A 24834-nucleotide genomic window follows, 5' to 3' on the forward strand; every position below is an offset into this window, starting at 1 on the left:
GACACAGCATGCATACAGTAAGACTAGTTGGTCATACACAAACTCAAGAATTTAATTGAAACAAAATAAGATATATAAGAAACAGGGTATTCAAATGCCACTTCTTCCAACCAATGTGCAACTACAGCTTCTAATATGTATGTAGTGATATCGGACCAGGTATGGACACAGAAAACGAATGACTATGGTTTTCGGTTTTGATAAAGCCATAACTGGGCCCATCGCAAAAGACCCCCCCCTCCCCCTCAGAGGGAGCACAGACTCTCTCAGGATGGCGGCATAGGCAAAAACCTTTTATTGCCCCCTGGAATGGTCTCACCAGAGACCCACAGCCTGGCGTTCCAGAGATAAGAGAAACCTTAAACTTTTATGACATGAAAAGAATGTCCTGCTTTTCTGCCACAGTGTGACACACTAACTGAGCACAAGACAATGAGCAACAAAGTTTATGTGAATAAACCTTTTTCGTGTCATGTTTTGTCACTTTAAAATATATAATTATTGTCTACAACAAAGGACTACAACAAAAATATGAACTTTGGTGTTTCTAAATGTGATGCTTCTCTGGTAAATTCGACTTCAATGTTTAACTGCTTGCTGTTGTACATAATGCCGTCATGTTTAATATCTAGGCAATTCTTAATTCATTGTGATTCCAAATATCCAGTCCAATGGATTAATAGGAAATCCCCAAGGTACTTAGCAGATAAGTTTAGTTTTTCATAATAGTAAGGAAGGTTGCCACACACAGCCGCCTTCAACACGCCCCCAATGGGCCAAGAAGGAGGAAGACCCCTCCTTCCAACTATAAAGAGGACTGGTCACCCAGTTCTCTCTATCTCTCTTCCACGGCGCTCTCGATGACCAGGGGGTCGACTCATCCCTGAGTCCCTTCTTTCTGCTCTCCCCGGGGTGCCAAATCCCCCCACGCCTCTCTCCTGACGACGCAACAACAGAAGGTCGACGAGAAGTCCCTTCCCCCTCTCCACACGGGTGACACCCTGTTCTACACTACTGCACAGACACTAGCTATCCATGCTAGCCAACGCCTCAGGTCCACCCCACGAGAAGAACCACGGGCCTACGTCCAGCCAAAGCCAGATGCCTGCTCCTGCTCCTGCTCCTGCTGAAAAGCTGCTCCGCTCCTTCTAACACGTGGGCCAAAAGCCACACATCCTGTCTCCTCAATCCGAGTTGAGTGGAGACTGAGGACGCTCTCCAGCCAAAGCCAGATGCTCCTAGATGACAACTGCCTGGACACTAGCTAAACCTGCTAGCCACAGCCTCATGGTCTCTCCACCAGAGACCAAAGAATCATCTTCGCCCCTCCCCCAATGGACAGGCGAGCATAATGCATTTCACATGTGGGGTGGCAACTGAGTGTAGTTTTGAGGGCAGATTAGCTATTTTTGATCATTGATCTTTCTCTTTTCGTTATGACTTTAATCCCTTCTTCTCCTTTAGTATATTAAAATGTGGCCATTCGATCTGATTAGATTGTAGATCTGTTATGTTGTATATTGTTGAGATTTTAACCGGTTTCATCAGCTTATGAAGTATTGATCTATTGTTCTTTTCCCCATGTCATTGGTTGTTTTATTATCCTAGGATTTATCTTAATAAACACATTATTTTGATATAAACGAAGGTCCTTTTTCCAAGTGATTTCAAAGCAAATATTTCCAATCATTCCCTAACCAGAACCCATGCATCATACTGTGTCAAAGATTCTTGCGTAGCCTTTTTCATGGTTGTGTTGAGGTGCAAATTAATCCCTTAATTTGCACAATTCCTTAATTTTTGGTGAAAATTCATATTTTGATTTTTCAGAAAATATTTTCAATATTTTCATAATTATCATTATTGTTTCCCATAATTATTACCCCATGTCCGCTACATAAAGTGGTGCCCCGTGTGAGGCACAGTCCCTGATGTCTGGTTAGAGAATAATTGGAAAATTTGGAAATCTTGGAAAAATTGCCAGAGAAAATCTTTTGTTTAAAATAGGTCTCCCTCCTGAACATCTAAATTCCTGTGGTGATAAGAGAACAAAGGGCACTTTAACCGTGCCCCTTCTCTCCACCCCCACAGATATTTAGAGAACTCATGCTGGCGTCATCTAGTGGCCAACTTGCAGAATAATCTGAAGCTCGTGAGTTAGGGGTCTCGCGGAATCATCAAGCCTGTTGGAATAGCGATCTGACAAAGAGCTAAATTTAAGTCCATGGAGTCTCCCTCCGTGTGTATACACTAGTGGCGTGAACAAATCCGTTACTAGAATAGTAATGTCAAAATATCCTACATTTGATACATTGATTAATATATCTGCATTGAATTTAGTTTGATATTGTAATTACTGGATGCCCCTCTCCATTGTGAGGAAGTTTGAAATACAGCATTCTTCACTTCCTGTAGAGTAAAAACAAAATTAACTAACTAATCCTTAGTGTAACCAATAACTACCAATAATTAAACTGCTAAAGTTGGTAGGTAGAAGTGAGACTGTGTCACACTTATTTTTTTTAACTGGATACAAGCAGACTTGTGCGCCAGTTGTAACTTAGTGACACATAGCGGTACACACATACCTAGCCCATCCCCTTTTGAACACCCCTTAAACAGGAACAGAAGGGGGGGGGGGCGAGGAAGCCTGGTCCTTGTCTTGCATGTCATAAAACCACAGGCAGAGACAAACAGTAGACCACCTTTGTTTTGTTCATACTAGTGACTGGCTTGTAGTAACTAATAGTCCATACTTTGGCAGTGTAAACACTTCTATGGTAAAGGGCCGATGTTATTTAAAGGTTAATACACTTTGAGTTTGGGTATAGTTTCTCGTTCTAACTCTATTCTAAGACTAACCTGTAGTATTGTACAAATTATTTCACCTTTTGTGAAACAAACACAATGGATCTGACAATTGCAAAGTATTTTCGGTCATAATACCGTCAGTTTTTCAACGTTTCGGTCGCCAAAGATACTTTGCAGATTGTTCACGTTTATTCTGAGGTTTTTATAAATGGATAAAATTATTTGAATAAAAAAAAAAAAAAGTTTTTTTTGGATTAATTTTTGGAGTTTACTTCCCATAAGTGAGACTTCCCTGTCGAGTCCGACTGATTAGTCATAGAAAGAGCGAGTAACGCAACAAGATGTCTGAGCCCTCCACTCCACCCAGCTACACCGATATAATCGGGCAGTTAATAACATTGTTTACAGTGATATTGGGGTTAGTTTTAATATACGTAGATCCTTTAAAAGGGCTACGTCACGTGTTACACTCAATTGTATACACAATAAAACGTGCCTTGGAGTTTCTAACAGACAGCCTTGACCCTAAACTGCAAGACACTGTTCAATTTGACTTTGATAGAGATATGAGTCAGACTGGAGCATGTCACCTGGTTACACCTTTTAAAACAGCTAAAGGTCAAACAGACATAGAACAGACGGGATGTGCTCTACAAACCAACACAATGCTGAGAACCGATTTAGGCCAGCAAAATACTCAGTTAGAAGTGGCACAACACCAAATAAAACAGCAAACTGCAATGTTGGATGCAGCCGTACAGGCCACACAACAGCACACAGCTATGCTGAATGCGGCAACAGGTTACATCACCATGCTACAGAACCTTAACATAGGATTGGAGCAAGCGAAAACGCAACAAAATGGTGAGATAACCTTAGCCAAACAGCAAATTGGTCAACTGCAAGACACTGTCAGTGAACTACAACTGCTCATCGCAGAAAACTTCATGCAAAACAGTGTCAAGTTACAAATAGCACAAGACAGTGTCACTCAATTGCAGGATAGAACTGAGCTCCTCGAGAAGGGTGATTGGATCAGTGAGAATGACTTTGCTAAAAGGTTCCATGACCTCCAAGGCCAATCACAAGCACTCTCTGGTCAGCCTCACTATGATCATTACCCTGTGACAAAGCAGCAGCCTCTGGTAGATAGACCACCCATTCGAGCTGAACACTATGTCCAAGGACACGCCTCAAATGGCTTGCCCGCCATGTTACCGTCTTTCCAATCTTTTCAGAACATACCTCCGGCGGTCGGGCAACCTGCCCTCGAGCCATATGCCTGGGGTTATGCAGCATTGAATGCACCAGTACCCCTACCTCAAACCACGGGGGGGTGCGAGCCGGCACATCTGCTGAGTAATACCGACTTAGCCAAAGTTGCGAAATTCATCCCAAATTTCGACCCAAAGCCCGGTGAATCTAAAGACACACACATTTACTTAGATGATATAGATTATCACTTAGCAGAATGTGGTGTAAGTGACACAGATACCAAGGTTAAATTGATTTATCAAACCGCAAACCGCGAGGTAACTGGCTTTATCAGGCGACAGACAGACGAGGTCCGAGCAAATTGGCCCGTTCTGTGTCAAGCGATAATTGAAGAATTTGCTGACCACCGAGCTTTAGGAGGTCTCTTGTCCGCCGTGTCCGTCTGCCAACACGAAGGTGAAAAAGTTAATCTCTTTTATAACCGTTTGAGGATTGCATTTTTTGGTAACAAAAATGTGCCGGATATGGAGGAAAATGTGAATTTCAAGGATTTGTTCTTGAATAATTTACACCCTTCCATTAAAAAGCACATTCCTATTGGAATCAATTCTAAAAAGCGTGCAGCTGATTTACGCAATCTGGCACGGCAAGCTTTTGATAGAGAATGCAATGAACCTCAAAGGGCATCGCATAAAATTGTTGACGCCCAAATCGATAGTTGGCAGCCCAAGAGACAGGACGACCATGGTTTATACAGGGGGGACGACCACCAAGCTCCCTCCTGGAGATGTGCTCGGTCCTCCTCAAACGACCGCGGTCGCCCTCCCTCACGGGATAACTCTGGGACAAAACATGAGAACCCTGTTGAGTGTGTAAAACAGCTCCCAGCTGAGATCCCCAAACAATCACGACGGCAAAAGAAGGCACGCGCACACGCTGCCACACAAAATTCAAGCCCAGTCCGTGACAACAAGAATTGGAGAAGTCCTAATCGCGTTTAGCTCACCTTGATAAAAACCAATGTTTCAGATGACACCACTTCACAACAGTTCGTGTTTCATCTGTAACATCAGGGGGGTCCGGTATATATATATGTCTGTTGTTTTCAAAATGTAAAACTTTTTGTCAAGTTAACTGCTTGATTCCATTCCATTGGCGTTAACAGGTTGCAATGTTTATAGACATGCAGCAAAACTGCATTGACATACAAACAAATGTATAAATGCACCCCATCAAACTGGTAAAATAGTAAAGAGTCAACAGTCAAATGTGTTCATAAAAGGTAGATCAGGTTACTCAAAATAACATGGCCTCTCCCCAAGACGCTTAACAAGTTCATTTTGTGTCTCACCTAACTAACCTCCTCAGTCATTCTATGATAATGAACACTGTCTGGTTTGTGTGCTTGAATATTTTACTAACCCTAGGTGGATTAAAAGCATGCTACTAACAAAGTACACTGTAACTCCACCCACATTTAGTGTGATTTCCCCTCTTTATCCTACCAAAAGTGTATTACACTGATAGTGATGTATGATGGTTGCTACAAGAACCCAGTTAACAGGAACTGGACCAACTAAGACTTGTAGTGTTGTTCAGTCAATTCAGCTATATAGAAATTCTTGTCTCTGCACACAGGATGTGACTAAGGGGAGGAGCAAGACCCTTGTTATATAGGTTCTCAAATCTGCAGCAACTTCTTAACCTTAGCTAAAAAAACATACAAACTTTAACCTGTACCTGTACCGCCACATTTCCACTCACACCATCGTGAGCAGTACACTTAGGCCCATTTCACTATAGGTAACCCAAAGCCTACCTGTGAAGACAAAACTACGTATAATCGTTGTGTGAATGTTTAGGAGTTTTCCCTTTTTGTTCTCTGATTTATAAGGTTTTCTTAGGTGTGTTTGTGATTACCCTCTCAGAAAATAAGAAACAGACAGTGACTGCCAATGCCTAATACGTAATTTTCTTTCAAGCAGTCGGATCCAGTGTCACTAGATCAGCTTAAGGAAAGAGTTGCCATTGACATGTGAATGCAGATGCTATGCTTTCTATGTTCCTGTTGTCCTCTAACATTTTCTTTTGTGTTATCAAAGGTCGTGACGTCAACGTTTCGTTTCGTCTGACCTTGATAACTAAGGGGAGGTCTGTAGTGATATCGGACCAGGTATGGACACAGAAAACGAATGACTATGGTTTTCGGTTTTGATAAAGCCATAACTGGGCCCATCGCAAAAGACCCCCCCCTCCCCCTCAGAGGGAGCACAGACTCTCTCAGGATGGCGGCATAGGCAAAAACCTTTTATTGCCCCCTGGAATGGTCTCACCAGAGACCCACAGCCTGGCGTTCCAGAGATAAGAGAAACCTTAAACTTTTATGACATGAAAAGAATGTCCTGCTTTTCTGCCACAGTGTGACACACTAACTGAGCACAAGACAATGAGCAACAAAGTTTATGTGAATAAACCTTTTTCGTGTCATGTTTTGTCACTTTAAAATATATAATTATTGTCTACAACAAAGGACTACAACAAAAATATGAACTTTGGTGTTTCTAAATGTGATGCTTCTCTGGTAAATTCGACTTCAATGTTTAACTGCTTGCTGTTGTACATAATGCCGTCATGTTTAATATCTAGGCAATTCTTAATTCATTGTGATTCCAAATATCCAGTCCAATGGATTAATAGGAAATCCCCAAGGTACTTAGCAGATAAGTTTAGTTTTTCATAATAGTAAGGAAGGTTGCCACACACAGCCGCCTTCAACACGCCCCCAATGGGCCAAGAAGGAGGAAGACCCCTCCTTCCAACTATAAAGAGGACTGGTCACCCAGTTCTCTCTATCTCTCTTCCACGGCGCTCTCGATGACCAGGGGGTCGACTCATCCCTGAGTCCCTTCTTTCTGCTCTCCCCGGGGTGCCAAATCCCCCCACGCCTCTCTCCTGACGACGCAACAACAGAAGGTCGACGAGAAGTCCCTTCCCCCTCTCCACACGGGTGACACCCTGTTCTACACTACTGCACAGACACTAGCTATCCATGCTAGCCAACGCCTCAGGTCCACCCCACGAGAAGAACCACGGGCCTACGTCCAGCCAAAGCCAGATGCCTGCTCCTGCTCCTGCTCCTGCTGAAAAGCTGCTCCGCTCCTTCTAACACGTGGGCCAAAAGCCACACATCCTGTCTCCTCAATCCGAGTTGAGTGGAGACTGAGGACGCTCTCCAGCCAAAGCCAGATGCTCCTAGATGACAACTGCCTGGACACTAGCTAAACCTGCTAGCCACAGCCTCATGGTCTCTCCACCAGAGACCAAAGAATCATCTTCGCCCCTCCCCCAATGGACAGGCGAGCATAATGCATTTCACATGTGGGGTGGCAACTGAGTGTAGTTTTGAGGGCAGATTAGCTATTTTTGATCATTGATCTTTCTCTTTTCGTTATGACTTTAATCCCTTCTTCTCCTTTAGTATATTAAAATGTGGCCATTCGATCTGATTAGATTGTAGATCTGTTATGTTGTATATTGTTGAGATTTTAACCGGTTTCATCAGCTTATGAAGTATTGATCTATTGTTCTTTTCCCCATGTCATTGGTTGTTTTATTATCCTAGGATTTATCTTAATAAACACATTATTTTGATATAAACGAAGGTCCTTTTTCCAAGTGATTTCAAAGCAAATATTTCCAATCATTCCCTAACCAGAACCCATGCATCATACTGTGTCAAAGATTCTTGCGTAGCCTTTTTCATGGTTGTGTTGAGGTGCAAATTAATCCCTTAATTTGCACAATTCCTTAATTTTTGGTGAAAATTCATATTTTGATTTTTCAGAAAATATTTTCAATATTTTCATAATTATCATTATTGTTTCCCATAATTATTACCCCATGTCCGCTACATGTATATTCGCACATGACAACCTCCTACTATGGAGTATGAATTATAGGCTCATAGTCTATCAGAGTCAAAAACAAATTGTAACTTAGTAACTCAAAGATATTATATTTATGACATGCTGACAATTGCGGGAGAGGGGAGATGCAGCCGGGGCCCAGGGACATCATGTCACGTGTGTCATGCGCTCGTATTACTTTCATAACCAAATCATGTATTAATCACAGTGATTGTATATGATTAGTGTGAGTCCCCACAATTAAGTGGTGAATATGAGTGAATATGCGTGCTATGCTGGTTCACTAAAACCACCCGGGATGTTCAGTGGCTGAACATGGAACGGGTTGAACTTTGAGAACAGTTTTTCTCAGATCTCGGATCTATAATACAATGGCTAGATCTTAGAGATCACACGATCAATAGGCATAGTGACATGAAGCTCAGGCATCTGAGGAATCGGTTTCGAAGCCATGGATCAACCAACGCTGCTTGTCCTGATATATAAATTATACGTGTCGTGTATGTAAAGCCGACTGCAGCCCAGAGATTAGACAAGCTGCCTTTTGACTTGAAGGTTACTTCTTGTTTGTAGCCCATGCAGGCCAGCTGCTGGAGTCTGGGCGTGAATAAGAAATGCTCTCCCCTCCTTTTGGCGCAAAACGCATAAAGCTCCGTTTCAACAGTCGAGCTGCTCAGTGGGCCATAGACAGAGCCTGTGATTGAACTGGGAAGATCACAGCGGTGAACAGTGGAGGAACTGTGGTTCTACAAGACAGCTATACCAGTGATAAACAGTGGAAGGCTGTGTGGGTTGCACTGAACAGTTTCCAGCCCTGAAAGTGTATATAACCGCGGTGAGCGGCGTAGTTGTGTCTTGCAGCAAAAGAGCGTGTGTGTGTGTGTGTGTGCTCCTCTGAGCTTTTGTGGCTTAAAATCGTTTTGAACCCATTAAGACCTGAGGCCGATTCTACAAATGCCTTCTAATTCATAACAGTTTTCTGAATGTTGCTATATCACTGGTTCTCGAACTTTTTCATGTCAAGGACCCCCAAGGTGATATGTATTTGGCCGCCGACCCCACCCATCTCAAAATATTTTATTTCAGGGACCCCCAGAAGCAAAGATGTGTACAAAAAAGGAAAAAAATATATATATTCAAAGATTTGTCACAAATGATAAAATGTAATAAAAATGCAGATCTACAGATTGCATACAGTGCCAGCTTAACGGAAGGGCTTTAGGTGCTGAAGCACAGGGCACCAACCTTGGGTTGGCACCAAACGGCGTGGAGAAAACGAAAGAAGACAGAACTATATCGCCGAAAAGCGCCAAAATTTAGAAGTAGCTGCTGCTGAAGGATTGCTAAAATGGTGACACGCGCCGGTGAAGGGTCATTTTTGTCCCCCTAACAAAACCGTCCCGGGGGGCACCGAAACGGGTCGTAGCATAGGGCACCATGAAGGGTTAATCCGGCCCTGCTTGTATATCTGCTATTTTTCAATAGCCAAAGTATAAAATAATGGTCAAAGTGGTTAAAATCTAAAAATGATGCTTTCCCGGGTTTAAATGGGTTAGAAAAACAACAACAAAGGCACAATTCTTGTCATTGCCTTGTAGACATACTCAAAGAAAACGTCGCACTTGTTTACTTTTTACTGTTCTCCGTCTCTTTAATGGTGACTGCAAGGTGGCCCTTGCCTCTGTTGAAGTGTCTGAACTCTCTCGGCTGTCAATTGGAAGGACAGGTGGAGTACCTGTGAGTGCCACTTGGATGAACACAGTACAAAAAAAAAAAGAAAAAAAACGCCTCCACACATCAATAAAATAGAAGTGGGCAAAGTGAATGGGGGGTGACACGTGAAGCTGCAGGACCAAGGGCTAAACAGACTTATCTCCTATTATCACATTGATTTTTTTCTGATCTCTCCCCTCTCTCTGTTATTCTCTCTTTCTGACTCTCCACCTGTCTCTCCTCTCCTATTTCACCTTCCCCAGTGATGGAAGAAGTACTCAAATTGTTCTACTTAAAGTAAAAGTATCAATACCCTATTGTAGAAATAGTCTTGTTACAAGTACAGGTTTGGTATTCAAAATGTACATAAAAGTACCTATACAGTAAAAGTACTCATTATGCAGAAGGTCGCAATTCACAAGTTTTCAAATATATAAAATCCCTTTGAAAATAGCAGATTTACAAGCTCACAACGCGCCACTTTGTGACACGTTGTGAGCTTGTAGATTTTCACAAAAGGCAGATGCATACAGTGCTGAAGTGGTTAATGTATGTTTTGCAATAATAATCAAAATCTACAAAGTAACTAGTAACTAAAGTTTTCAAATACTTGTACTGGAGTAAAAGTACAACATCTACTCTGAGATGTAGTGGAGTAGAAGTACAAGCATAGACAATTGGAAATACTCCAGTAAAGAAAGTCTGTCTGTCTGTCTGTCTGTCTGTCTGTCTGTCTGTCTGTCTGTCTGTCTGTCTGTCTGTCTGTCTGTCTGTCTGTCTGTCTGTCTGTCTGTCTGTCTGTCTGTCTGTCTGTCTGTCTGTCTGTCTGTCTGTCTGTCTCTCTCTGTCTCTCTGTCTCTCTGTCTCTCTGTCAAAGAGTAACTGCTGAGATTGTTTAGGCTCAGGGTTTTTAAAGCCTGGTGATTGTCTGCTGAGACCGTCCTGGGGGCTAGGTATGGCACCTGAGACCAGAACAGTTGCCATAGCAACACCCATCTGGGCCATTACCTCGTCAGCACACTGTAACGCTGGAGGAGGGTGTGTGTGAGAGAGAGAGAGAGAGAGAGAGAGAGAGAGAGAGAGAGAGAGAGAGAGAGAGAGAGAGAGAGAGAGAGAGAGAGAGAGAGAGAGAGAGAGAGAGAGAGAGAGAGAGAGAGAGAGAGAGAGAGAGAGAGAGATTGACTCGGTTCGACTCGGTTCCACAGATATATATTGTGAAAATAGCCGATAGCTGGAGGCGTTGTGAGCTTGTAGGTCAGCTATTTTCACAATGTTTGCCTCTTTCTTATATTATTTGACAATTTGGCCATAGTTTGTTGTATAGTAGTACAGTTTGTTCATTACTCTTGATGCAGTAATGGTCTTTTTTCTTTCTTTCTTTCTTTCTTTTTAAGAAAAAGAAAAAAATCCTTAAATTGTCACTTAACTGTCATCTGGGGACCCCCCCCCCCCTTGGGGATCCCAACCCAAAGGTTGAGAACTAGCTGATCTAGACGACCAATTTGGAAGAACACCCTCGCAGCTGACTATACCATCCAATCAGCTTGGGAAAAAACACCTGGTGTCAAACAACGCGGCACATCATCGAAGCTTGCCCTTTCCAAAGACTGATGAAAGGAGGACTATTATAGTCGCCCTCCATACAGCAGATCAGGAGGTAACCGCTTGGCTTAGGGACTTTGCATTCGCAAAATAAAGAAATAATTGGTAAAACAACAGCCCTACGTGACACAAACGCACGCACGCACGCACACGCTCGCACACGCACGCACGCACGCACATGCACGCGCACGCACGCACGCACGCACGCACGCACGCACGCACGCACGCACGCACGCACGCACGCACGCACGCACGCGCGCAGCGCGCGCTCGCTCGCTCACATGCACACACAAGCACACGTACACGCACACGCACAACTCACTCAATGCCAGTCAATGTGTCTCAAAATGCCAGCGACACCCTTGATCGACAAAGCACACATTTATAATTACACCTCCAAGGTATGTGGGATTCAACGGTCCGAAGGGATTGTTATTGGAACTCTGAAAGTGAGCGATGATGAGGGACGAGCCACTTTCCCTAAAGGCAGAGCGTATTTAGGGAGGGTTTAGCAGGGAGAAAACTCATAAGAAAAACACACAAACACATTGATTGCTTTAATTACCTTCATTGTCCTTTAGGGTGAAGTTGGGATTAAGAGGCAACTCGCTCGGCAGGGCGAAAGAGAACCGCTGTCCGTTGGCGAAGTCGTCCTTGTCCACTGCCGTGATCGTCTGGATCACCTGTTGTTTTGTTTTTTTTCAGAGGAACAGAAGGAAGCGCACGTGTAAGCCAGCGCCTGGTTGTTGTGAAGCACGAGGCAATACACCTGCACCTTTCACATAGCCCTTTGTTAAATCACTTCACGCTCACATCCAATACACACACTCAGCTCTCTGTGTAATGATTAGTTCATCACAATCGGTTCGCCATTTTCATCATAACAGCTGGCTTAGGAACTCTCCCCTGTCCTCTTGCTCTCTTCTACCTGACTACACTGTGAAGGAGACCGACACGGTTGTACCAGGATTTGTCACTGTTTGGCTTTTGCCAGGGAGGGGGGTTTAGCATCAATCAGTGACAGGGGAGCGCACCGCGGGATCCCTATTGCTCCTTTTGTCAGCTTGTTACACTTACACCGTAGGAGGCTCTGTGAGCGCCGGGACAGAGAGAACTCAGGGCCCGGGAGAACAGTGACCTAACACACCCCAACAAGGCAGGGAGCTGTGATAAGGAATGGTCGAGTGCTGTGACGAGCTCTCGATCCTTCCTTTAACCGGCAAACCAATTTTTTGTCACGAGATGAGGGGGGGGGGGGCTCCATCGGAAGGATATAGTGTCTGCCTCCATCCTACTTCTACTGTTCAGAGAGAAGCCTCCCTCATTGCTGCTGTCTGGTTTCTATCTATTATTTATTGCTCATATCAAGTCTAGAGCCTACCTATTGTATCTGGTAATTTCCACACACACATACATGCAAGCAAACAAACAGACAGACCGATACATCCGCTGCAGTTCAGATATGCCAAACTGCAAGGCAAATTGATCCCAATAGGCTGCAGCCAATCAAAAATGTTCTGGACTGAATGAGGGTCAACGGATCACGCCTGGAATTACAGCTGACTTTAATGTCTGACCTGGCCTAGGAAGAAAAAAAATCATTCCGCTCTGCCCAGGAGGTTGCCAAGACTTGCGCGGCATCCACAAACGAGGGGGCTGTTCAAAGAGGTTGAGATGTTTGTTGAACTTTTTCTGTGCCTCCCTGTGTTCAGCTGCCTTGTCAGGAAAGATCATTCTCCAGCTGAGTTCACATCTTAAAACCTTGACAACATGAGCCAGAAGGGGTGGACACATCTGGCTGTAATGCATGTGCACAATAACATCCTGGACAGATTGGATATAGCCCACCATGTGAGAGGTTTCACTAGAAACACATCGACAACTAACTAGTGGGTACCCTGTAATTCCAGGTTTTCACGCCTTTATGTAACACTGTTTAATTAACACTGTTTTATTGTCTATGCAGGACCTGTGGTAGCGAATCAATTTACATTTGTAACACTGCTGCTCTGCTGTTAAGTGTTTTGGTTTTGGTTGTTCAGGCTAACGTAGGCTTGTTGTTGTTGTGCTAACTGTGCTGCTAGTGTTTTGCTTGTTAGCGCATAATTTATTCTGCACCTGGTTTTGCTGTGACCTACAGTACTGTACAGCACCCCCAGATTGCGTCATACTGCCCCAGACCATGGGAGTCAGCAGCACCGTGATAATGATCAACCTCCCCTGAATATGGCCAATTGTGTCCGTCTAGACTAGAGTCTAGACTATATATACACTTTATATACACTCTGCACACCAGTGTGACTATAGCGGTGGATTTGAACCCTTAGACCCCTGCAGAGTTTTGAAGCCCCCCTGGTTCGTGGTGAACAGGTTGCAAGGCTCTGCAAATCTTCATGATAAAGTGTGCCATGGTACTTTTTGTCTTTCAATGGCAATATTGTATGACCAGGGGTCATCACCATGCCGTCTTGTGGTGGACATTTTGGTCAAAATTAAATGTTTGCCACGGACATACAAAATGAGTGGACAACATTATTTCCAGAAACACATAAAGAGCTAGCCCTGAATGACCATATAGCAGGTCTGTAACTCTGAGAGTGTACCAATGGAACCACCCATTTGTACACTCTCAGAGTTATGGTGGTCCTTGCAAATAAAACATTTTAGAACCACTAGTACTAGTAGGACTCCTAATGTGTCATATATGGTGTCATAGTAAATCGGAGTCATACACATTCTGAAGAAAACCTGGAAACAAAATAAGAACATTATTATGGTGTGTAAATCAAAAGTTTGCCACGGACAAGACCAAGTCTTTGCCACGGACACATTTGTCCGTGTACGGACATATTGATGACCCCTGTGTATGACTAGAAAACAGGATTTTCTGGCCAATAGCATAAACAGGCAAATAGCCTATCGGAGGGTTCATTCAGTCATTTTGTCATTGAGCTATGTTGGACATCTAACCAACAACAAGAGGAGTAAACGTTTCCTGACCTGAAGATGAACCAATTAGGACACCATGGGTAGACATGTGACACAAGCACAGTTTATACATTGCTATTTATCTGTGTTGCTTTCTTGCACATACTATTAAAATAGTAAAACAGGACCCCCCAAAAAAGGAGAGTTGCAACACAGGGCTTATAAGAACACCTCAACCGACACAAGCAAAACACATTGAAGTGACAACTTTCCTTGTGATACAAGCCCAGCATCCTTCATGATAGCTCTGATATAAGGCAGAATAAGTGAAAAGTGGGAGTACACAGAGAATAGAGAGAGGGAATCTGTTATTTTCGAAAATTGGCCTTAGTTTATGTAATTGTCAATTATTAGCCTAATGGTTACCAATGGGCAAGTCAAGTCTTGACATACTGTACAAAAAAGCACAGTAATTATATGAAAAGACAGACTGAAGCCATAAATATGTCAGCAGATTTCAGCTCTTTTCTCCCCACTGACATCTCTTTACATGTGTTTGGCACCCCCATCATTCTCTGCCCAAACACACACACACACACACCCTGGCGTCCCTATTTTGGGTATAATGTCATTATACTGTACTGTAGGCAAATTATACGTTTTCACAATAACAAATGAATAAATAAATGCATGAATAAATGAATAAATAAATAAATAAATAAGACGATTAACCAGCTCTCTCCTTTTTGGAATGTTCTAGCTGTTTGACTCTCAGCGCAGAACCTAAACTGCTAGTGCAAACAACAGTTCACTGCATAATGCATGTGGCCACAGCAGCTGCTTGGAGATAATACTCAGCTCTCAGCACCTGCGGGTGCGGTTATTCGCACGCGAGCGTGTGTGTGTGTGTGTGTGTGTGTGTGTGTGTGTGTGTGTGTGTGTACTGTAGGTGCACTGGTTTATATGTGCATCTGGGGAGAGATGTGGGAGAAATAGAGAATGAGCAAATGCATGAGAGAGAGAGAGAGAGAGATAGAGAGAGAGAGAGAGGGGGGGGGTGCATTACAGTGTTTAGCATGGTCTATAATGAGACACTCACCTGCCCTGGCTTTGAACTCTCGCACACAATGACCTCTTCGTCTGTGGCGATTTCCGGCGGGTTGTCATTCACGTCTAGCACCTGAACAGTGACAGGGACGTGATTGATGAGGCTGGGGTTCTCTGTGATGAAAGGAAGTGAAATGGGAAGAAAGAAACAGAATTCATGTATGATTAATAAGCCGTGCTGAGTAGCCATCTGCACAGCAGCACAACGTTTCTCAACCAGACGGTCAGGTCCCAAAAAGTGGGTCGCAGGATGTCCTGACGCAGGGTCACTGGCAAAGAGCAACTTTAGTTGAGAAATATTGTGCTATTATTATAATACATTTTGCTCCTAATCACAGGACGTGAACAGGATGGACATTCTGCTGTTTGCCGTGGCCGATCGAACAACAACACAGAAGCCAACCCGGCTTAACCCAATAATAACCCATTTAATCCGGGAACGCATCTCTGTCATTTTAGATTTCTTTGGGCTATTCAGAAATAGCAGATCTACAAGCTCATAGCGCGGCACCAAGTGCTATGAGCTTGTAGATCTGCATTTTTTTTTTTGTATCGTGCAAATATTTTAATATTTATTAATAAAGGGAACATTTTTGACTCAAATCTCTGCACAAAATTTGCTCCCTATTATAAAATATTTTGAGATGGGGGACCACGGCCAAATACGTATAATTTTGTGGGAGTCCTTGACGTGAAAAAGTTTGAGAACCACTGACATAGTGGTTCAAAAAAGAACTGTAGGATTTAGAAGACATTTGTAGAACCCCCAGAAGCAAAGATTTGAGTGAAGAATTATATATATTCAAAAGATTTGTGCAAACCTTCACATTTTTTTTCTAAATAACCAAAGAAATAAAAAAAAATGACACAGATTCTTTCCCGGTCTAAATGGGTTAAAAATGGCTATCCCGGAATTTGAATCGACTAGACACGCTGAATCTATCCAATTCCAGGCCTGTGGCCCTGACTCCACAGGCAGTGCCAAACTTGAGGCCCCCAGCGGCACACCCACATGCTCTTAACCAGTCCTAACCTACAGACAGGTCTCGGGGTGGTGGGTGCTCTGCTCATGTAATATTCAATTTAAAGTAGGACATGTCAAGAGCTCCTAGTTAGGGACAAGCCGAGCGCCTTCCTCACTTGGGATATATTTCCCTTGACAGGCAAGGCGGGGGCAGCTAGGGTTGCAGGGAGAGGTGATCTAGTGCAGTGTAAAGCATATGTGAGCAGGCTGTTGTTGTGGCAGCCTATTTGTTTTTTTTTGTGGCTTCAGTTGGTGTACTCTACTTGTTGTTTATGATGGATTATTTGCCCCGTTTCTGCATTCGCATGAGCAATTCGTTGGCGTGCCATGCTGAGGGATGAAGCTAGTAAGCTGTGCTGTGAGCGCACGTTTACACAACATAGGTGTGAATGTGTCTGTCCTCCCCTGCCTGAGTGTAGTCGCGCGGGCCGCCCACGCGCACACCACCACAGGAGGCTATTGTGGTCATGTGATTGATAGCGAAGCAAAAACATTTACATTTTGCCTTTCAGGCATTTAGCTGACATGCTTGTCCACAGAGTTACAGCGAGAGCAATGAAGACTTAAGCGCTAAGGAACTGGGCAAAGAAATGAGAGCCAGGGAGACAAGGCCAAAATAGCTTTTGGACTTATGGTAGCTCTGCTGTATTGATTTGAATTGCTAATATTAAACTGGCTGCCAAATAGGATTGGAAAGTTAGGAAGATTCCATGGGTGCTGGGCTTGGGAGGGGGTCCTTAAAGGTTAAATGGTTTATAGATCATAGCATACTGTTTAACAAACATTGCATAATCAGACCCTAACATAGGACCCTGAAAAAAAAAAAAAAAAAATGCTCCTCTTAAATCGACTTATTTGTGAAGGTTATCTTATTGAAATTCTGAACAATAGTCGACTCAGTACAGACAGCGGCTCAGCATTCCAGCCATGAATGACTGAAAGGCTTTCTTACAAGGACAAGCAGACAAATGATTCAAGGTTCACAGCTACACTTTGTAATTCAGAAAAAAACCCTCAGAGAGTCAGTATATGAACATGCAATAATATCCTTGAATACTAAGGAGAGGTGAAGCGATAAAGAAACATTAGCATGCAGCACCTCTGACTGTTGGGAAAGGATTTGCCTAATTGCGATTACAAATTGGCCCAAGTTACCTGATAGGAATTCTTGAAGCTATTGGGGCCTGAATTGATTTAATTATTTTCCAAAGTAAGCAAAGGACATTGAAACAATCGGGACTCATTTGGTTTGGTACAGTTGATTAGGAAAAATAAATGAATAAATACATAACATAAATAAATAAAATATATGCTAACTGACTTGAACTCTGTCTAATCAATATGCAAATGGTGGGCTTCATCCTTGTTTTCTTGGCATGCTAATTGTTAATTCCACCACTTAATCATGTTGAATTGGACAGTGTTCAAATTAAATATTAATTACAGCCAACATCATTATGCCCTTATACAGAAGGATATGTAATTCGGAAATCTGATTTTGATACAAGTGTGCTGTGTGTAAAATGTTAAAATATAACAACATATACTAATTGAATGAATTATGTTCGAACAAATTGGATTAGTATTTGTCATGTTATAGAGTGCATAACACGCAGTGCACAGATTGAATCATGATAATCTCACGTGCAATGGTATCTTTATGTATGTATGTATGTATGTATGTATGTATGTATGTATGTATGTATGTATGTATGGTATGTATGGTATGTATGGTATGTATGTATGTATTAACAAAATCACATTGGCAAGGTCTAAAGATTTAACACATCCTTACTGCACCAAGCCTATGAATAACCCTTTCTATACATTGCAAGTTCATCGCCCACATACGGTGATGTCTCTCTAGATAAAGAGGAGAGCATTGGAAACGTTGAGAGATTCTCGTGAATCTCAGGAGTGTGCAGGCAGGTCTACGTCTCCTAAAAGAGATCGAGCTCAATCCGTGCACTGCTTCTAATGTCTCTAAAAAACATGAAAAAAATACTAATCCAATTTCGAATTACATAGCAATATCCTACTGTAAAAAGGCATAATGATTTTGCCACTGTCCAATTAAATTGAAAGTAGGACATGTCAACGCGCTCCTTGTTAGGGACAAACTAAGTGCACCTTCCTCACTTGGGATATTATGCAGTGGGGGCAGATAGGGTTGCGGGAGGTGATCTAAGAGAGAGAGAGAGAGAGAGAGAGAGAGAGAGAGAGAGAGAGAGAGAGAGACGAGAGAGAGAGAGAGAGAGAGAGAAGAGAGAGAGAGAGAGGAGAGAGAGAGAGAGAGAGATGAGAGAGAGAGAGAGAGAGAGAGAAGAGAGAGAGAGAGAGAGAGAGAGGAAGATTTGTTTATATTGATGTCTTACTATGCCACACATTTTATGGCCATACTTTATCTCTATATGAATCTGACCCCATGGGCTATTATGTATTTGTCCACTGTTACACTGTACAGTATGTTGATGTACTGATACTGCCACGAGTATGACAACCGTACACTATGTTGATGTACTGATACTGCCACAGAATGACACTGTACAGTATGTTTTTCTCAATTAAACTGTTCACAGTTCATCTCGGGCCAGGCACAATACAGGATGTAATGTAGAATGTAGAAGTACTCTGTTACAAGTACAAGTCCAGAATTCAAAATCTACTTGAGTGAAAGTTCAAAAGTATTGGTATCAAAATGTACTTAAAGTACCAAAAAGTAAAAGTACAAAATGTTTGAAAATAGCAGATCTAAAAGCTCACAACGCGTTGCATCGCGACGCGTGCCCTAAACTGGTTAATGTGTGTTTTTGTTTTATAATGTAATAATTTATATCTGCAAAGTAACTAGTAACTCAAGTTTTCAAATAATTTGTAGTGGAGTAAAAGTACAATATTTGCCTCTGAGATGTATAGTATAAAGACTGTTATCCATAAGTTAAGAGCATTGTCTGTTGCCCCTCACCTTCTGTTATTACTGTACAAAAGCATTATTCAACCTGTTCTGTTGTATTGTTCCCCGTGTATTTTTTCTTCAATATTTTTGACCATGTCTAACACAAACAAACTTTTCAGTAATTACCCGTATAGCTTCTAAGATTATTGGCCTTCCCCACACCCACACTTTCGGATATGAGCGATAAAGCCAATCACACTATACCGTAAGCATAGTAAGACCAGTACTGAATGGATTGGGGACAATTGGGGGAAGAAAACAAAAACATTTCCATTAATCAATTAATTAAACACAGTTCTAAGCGGAAATAACACAATCATTTTTGACCCCACTTTTTATAGAAATATACCTAGAAATACTGTTCATGTGCTGATAATCTTACAGATTATTATGCATATCTCTCTCTGTCGATGGATCTGCTTATGGTGCATTTCATGCATGCAGTTCATACACGGTGGGTATATCGTAAGCCTAAACTCGACAGTGGGTTAGTCTGTCTGTCTGTCTGTCTGTCTGTCTGTCTGTCTGTCTGTCTGTCTGTCTGTCATCTACCTGGCTATCCTTCCCTTTTACTAAGCAACATAGCTTTAACAGTAGCAGCATTCCATGCAACCACTGAAGTGATCAATCTGTTGTGGAAAAGACATGCGACAACATGCCACTAATGCAGTCTGACTTCAAGCACTATAGCTAATTCATGTCAATGTTACGGGCTCACGAATGCCTGCTGCGTCAGCGGTTAGTAGAAAAAGCAGCGCATGTTGCCTCAGATTAGAGGACATCTGTAGAAGTAGTAGGCCAAAACAATTAGCAAATCATTATTTTGACAAAAGGGGAAAGGGAAAGGCTAATAGGTTTGATAACATCAGTCCACGAAGAAGGAAACTGATTAACCCTCATCCTCTAGCTATGAGGTTTAACCCTTTAAAATTCAGCCTTATCACTTAAGTGATAAAGCCCATGGAGGGATAGAGGGATAAAAATACATTTCAACCCGTCTTTTGTCCATGAATGAATGAATGACATCTTATGCAAAAAGTCCATGAGAAATATAATGGATTTTGTAATGTGAAACAATTGTTGTGGTAATGAAAGCAAAATTAAGTAATAGCGCATCAAAATCAGCTCAACCACTTTAACCCTATATATATCGATCTACAAGCTCACAACGCATCACAATGCAGCGAGTTGTGAGCTTGTAGATCTTCTATTTAAAAAAAAAAATCATGAAAAAACACAAATCTTATATGGTGGTCCCTGGCTGGCACAAAATAAGCTCAGATGGGGGTCCATGGCCAAATACATAATAATATGGGGGTCCTTGACATGAAGACGTTTGAAAACTATTGGCCTAAACTACTGATGCTTTCAGACTCCATGGATCACTCTCACCTGGTGGGTTCTGGGTAAATATATAAAGCTCAGTAGCAAACAAAGGCTTATGATATTCACATGTTTTGTTCAACAGAGAAACACACTTTTTTGTAATTTTGGAACCACACACACACTAATAGACACAAATAAAACCTTTAAACATGTTTAAAATTCAAAGTTGCAATATTAATAGCAGTAACTTATGTCACAGAACAAAACGTGAAATCTGGCGAGGGAACATGAACTCAATATCGGGTTATGGAGAACAAACTGTAGCATTGTTGCACAATTTTCAGTTCAATTGTATAAGTTGTTTCTATACACTTTACATAAAGAGCAGAGACCTGACGTCACTTTGAGAACCACTGTCCTAGATTATTCTTAAATTATACACTGGTATCGGATCGGTACTCTGTATCGACGTTCGGAATCGGCATCGAGAAGGAAAAAATTATATCGGTACATCTCTAATCTGAAATCTGAACAATGTTATACACATTTACGTTACGCTTATAAAATGCTCGGTTCATGGAGAGAGCAGCTGGTGGGTACCTACCAACCTCCGAGGCGGTCACAGTGATGTTGTGCCACGGTGTGGCCTCCCTATCCAGGGACTGGCTCGTCCTGATCATGCCACTGTCCTCGTCGACAGTGAAGTACCTGTCTTCGTCTGCACTCCCTTCATCGTCCATGTAATACCTGTCGATGGAGGAAACAAGAAGATCAGGGATTTGTTAAGAAATTGGATGTCCGGCGAGGCTGCAGGGTGAGAGTGACCGTCTCATAATGGCAAAGGTTATCCAGACAACAAGGCCACTTCCCGAAGCAGTGCTGTGGTCATCCTGGCGTCCTAATGCATCCTGGCGTCCTGGCGTCGCATGTTGACAAAACTATGCCTAAACCTAAACCTAATCCTAATCCTAATCTCACAAAAATATGCCTAAACCTATAACCCTAACCTCACAGAAATATGCCTAACCCTAATCCTAACCCTAACCTCACAAAAATATGCCTAAACCTAACCGTAATCCTAACCACACAAAAACTATGCAGAGAGAGGGAAAAAAAACATACCCATGGTTTCGATCACGGGAGGTTGAGGTTACTAGTCAAGCATTGCTACCAGGTCAGCCATGAGGAAGTTGTCAAATCCCTTGATTATAGTATTTGTAGCTCCTGCCTTTTAGTTAACTTAACATAATAATTAGAGCATCAGACAATCTCTTCCTAAATTAACCCCTTAAACACTAATTGACCAGGGTCTCACAGGCCATAGCCTACTGCAGATTTTGTTTCCCCTCTACGCCAAATCTCTTTGCTGAAAATAAATGATCTACAAGCTTACAACATGTTATGAACTTGTAGATCTGACATGTTTGGCAAATTTTCGCTCCAGAATAGGGACACTGGGGTTAATTTGGTTAATTTTGGGTTTTGTTTTAATTAACCCATTGATACCTGGAACGCATCTGTGTCACTTTAGATGTCTTTGGCTATTCAAAAATAGCAGATATACAAGCTCATATCGCGGCACCGAGTGCCGCGATATGAACTTGTAGATCTGCTATTTTTGAAAAATCGAGGAAAAAAATGTTGGGTTTTTCTTTAAAAAAATTGTTAGGATTTAGAAGACATTTCTAGAATCTTCTCAGGTCTTAATGGGTTAAAGTATTTGCATAGCTTCGGTGCTATGCTGACACAAACAGCAACCTTCCATATTGCTCTACTTTGTGGTCTGAAAACAGCAATTATCTTGAATATTTTATCATAGTTAGTTAGAGTTAAACTAAGATGACAGTCAGCTGGTGATGTCTACAATGTAGTGATGATTTTACTAATGCCAAATGCCGTCATTAAAACAAGATGAAATGCACGCAAGGGGAATTAAATCTAAATTCAGCTGCAGCTCTCTGGGGTGGAAGCATGAAATCAACATTGACTGTGTATGTCCTAATTTATCTTTTAATGACCCGTTTACACCTTTAATCCAGTCTTTATTCCCCTGAGTAATATAAAAGTCAACAAATGCTCATTGACGTGGAAAATGTGAGGAGGGAGGGAAAAAAAGGTGTGGGGATAATACAGCAAGGATTGCTCTCATTTGACATAATGAACTGTTTCTTACAGAGTTTGTAGCGGGCGACGCGCAGCAGAAATACTGTCATGGTTTATTAAATTCCCGGGATGAAAGAGCACAGCGAAGCTATTTCGGCTGGAAGAGCAAAGAGCAAGACAAAGTTTGGGTAGTAAGCAGTAAGCAGCCACTTTGTCAAGTATAAGAATTAGCATAGTGGGTTGCTTGTGTTGTGTATTTTCACGGGGGACTGAGTGACAGTGTTGCGCTGTTACTCTGGAGGCTTAACATGAAAGCAGCACACAGATCAAAGCAATAATACGATATCTGCCATCATGCACAATATATAGGCTCTATGCACAGCAACCATATTGGAAAGACATTCCTTACATCCTTCACAGGTTTTGCCAATGATACTAATGAAGCCTTAGTTCCATTTCATGTAGCTCAGTGGTTCTCAAACCTTTAAATTTCAAGGACCCCCATAACTCTCAGAGTTACACACCTTTTAAGGGGCCATTTGGAACCCCCTTAAAGAACCATGAGGGTCCCTGGACCACACTTTGAGACCCACTGGTGTAGCAGAGTGTTTCCAGTGAGCCAAAATGCACAATATCAGCACCCTGACTCTGTTTGACCAGAATGGAACAGAGCCTTCATTGGTATCATTGGTAACACCTGTGAAGGAAGTAAGAAGACGCCCAATTTCTCTCCAAAATGGCTGCTGTGCATAGAGCCTATAGGAATGTGTTGGTGACATACAGTATAAGAAGACGCTTACAGTACAGTCGCCTCTGTATTTGAGTCTGTGATCTTGGGGAAACGAATCAGGCCATAATTACGAGCCATTATGTAATTGCAGGTGATTCACAGGTGATTGTTATCAGTCGGTGTATTGTAGTCAGTGCACTAGAATTATCGAGCCGTGCGCGCGTGTGCGTAATGTGGCCGTGTGTGTGCATGTGCGCGCGTTGTTTGGTTATTTGAACACACTGATGATGTGTGACATTTGAAGTGTCAGTTCCATAACGTCTTTATCTCAGTGACTGCAATGAATTGACAGGGAAAGCTGACACACCATCCTGATCAAAGGGAGCCATAATCAGCGTTGGAAAGTAACAGTACATTTACTCAACATTGAGTACAGTTTTGCCGTTACTTTACTGGAGTATTTCCAATTTGACTTCTACTCCATTACATCTCAGAGGCAAATATTGTACTTTTTACTCCACTGCAATTATTTGAAATCTTTAGTTACTAGTTACTAGATTTTGATTATTATTACAAAATAAACTGTAACCATTCAGCCCTATATCGGCCATTTGAAAGCCGATCTACAAGGTCACAATGCGTTGCGATGTGACGCATTGTGAGTTTGTAGATCTGCTATTTTCATCAAGCATCTGTGCTATTTTAGATTTTAGCTATATATATAGCAAGTTTTTTCAAAAGAAATCTTAGGATATAGAACAGTGGTTTAGAACAGTGGTTCTCAAAAGTATATTTTTTGAAAATGTTACGTAAAGTCTTTAAATTCTCATTGAGATCAAAGATAGCATTTTAAACTATCCCACCTGTTACCCATCTTCAAAACACATCATTCATCATTCTCACATAGAGCGGCGTGCATGTTCCAATGTGGCAGACAGAGATATGGCCATAATAAGTCTCTCTATACTGCACTCAACTGCTGTTAAGGAAATCCCCAGGCTCTGTAGCGAAGTGGCAGGGCTCTGAACTATGATCCTATAACATGTAATAGCACCGGAAAATTGAAACCTATTGATGTATGAGAAACACATCATCTTGTGAGGAGTCACAAGATTGGGGCTACCCCATCATTTAATAGGTGTGATATGGTGGTAATTAAAATGAATCCAAGGGAGAGCAGAGTGACTGGAGAGTATTTCACAATACAGGTTGTAACTGTGTGGTGCAAAACATGGTATTAGCTTTCAGCCTAAAGCTAATATGAATGGCCTCTCTACAGCCTACAAAGATGTTTTCACGGTGCATTCATGTTTTCTACCACGTTACTATGTGAGGGTATGAGTACTCATACAAAATGAGCAGCTTGATTACAGTAGGTAAAAAAGCATATTTG

The 24834-nt window shown here is 42.1% G+C and overlaps 1 protein-coding gene across 1 annotated transcript in view; it reads right to left on the minus strand.

Moving 5' to 3' along the window:
• Window positions 1-24834, minus strand: part of LOC308076966 (cadherin-18-like) — a gene marked incomplete at both ends in the record, with an annotated part of 130693 nt that overhangs the window by 35794 nt on the left and 70065 nt on the right. Inside the window, 3 exons of the mRNA XM_080417491.1 lie at window positions 11833-11950; window positions 15295-15416; window positions 21213-21355. Of these exons, the coding sequence (XP_080273617.1) occupies window positions 11833-11950; window positions 15295-15416; window positions 21213-21355 (383 nt within the window). The remainder of the gene's footprint in view (window positions 1-11832; window positions 11951-15294; window positions 15417-21212; window positions 21356-24834) is intronic.

The sequence above is a fragment of the Gymnoscopelus braueri genome, assembly GCF_963280865.1.
Source record: "Gymnoscopelus braueri genome assembly, chromosome: 21".
In the NCBI taxonomy this organism is placed as follows: domain Eukaryota; kingdom Metazoa; phylum Chordata; class Actinopteri; order Myctophiformes; family Myctophidae; genus Gymnoscopelus; species Gymnoscopelus braueri.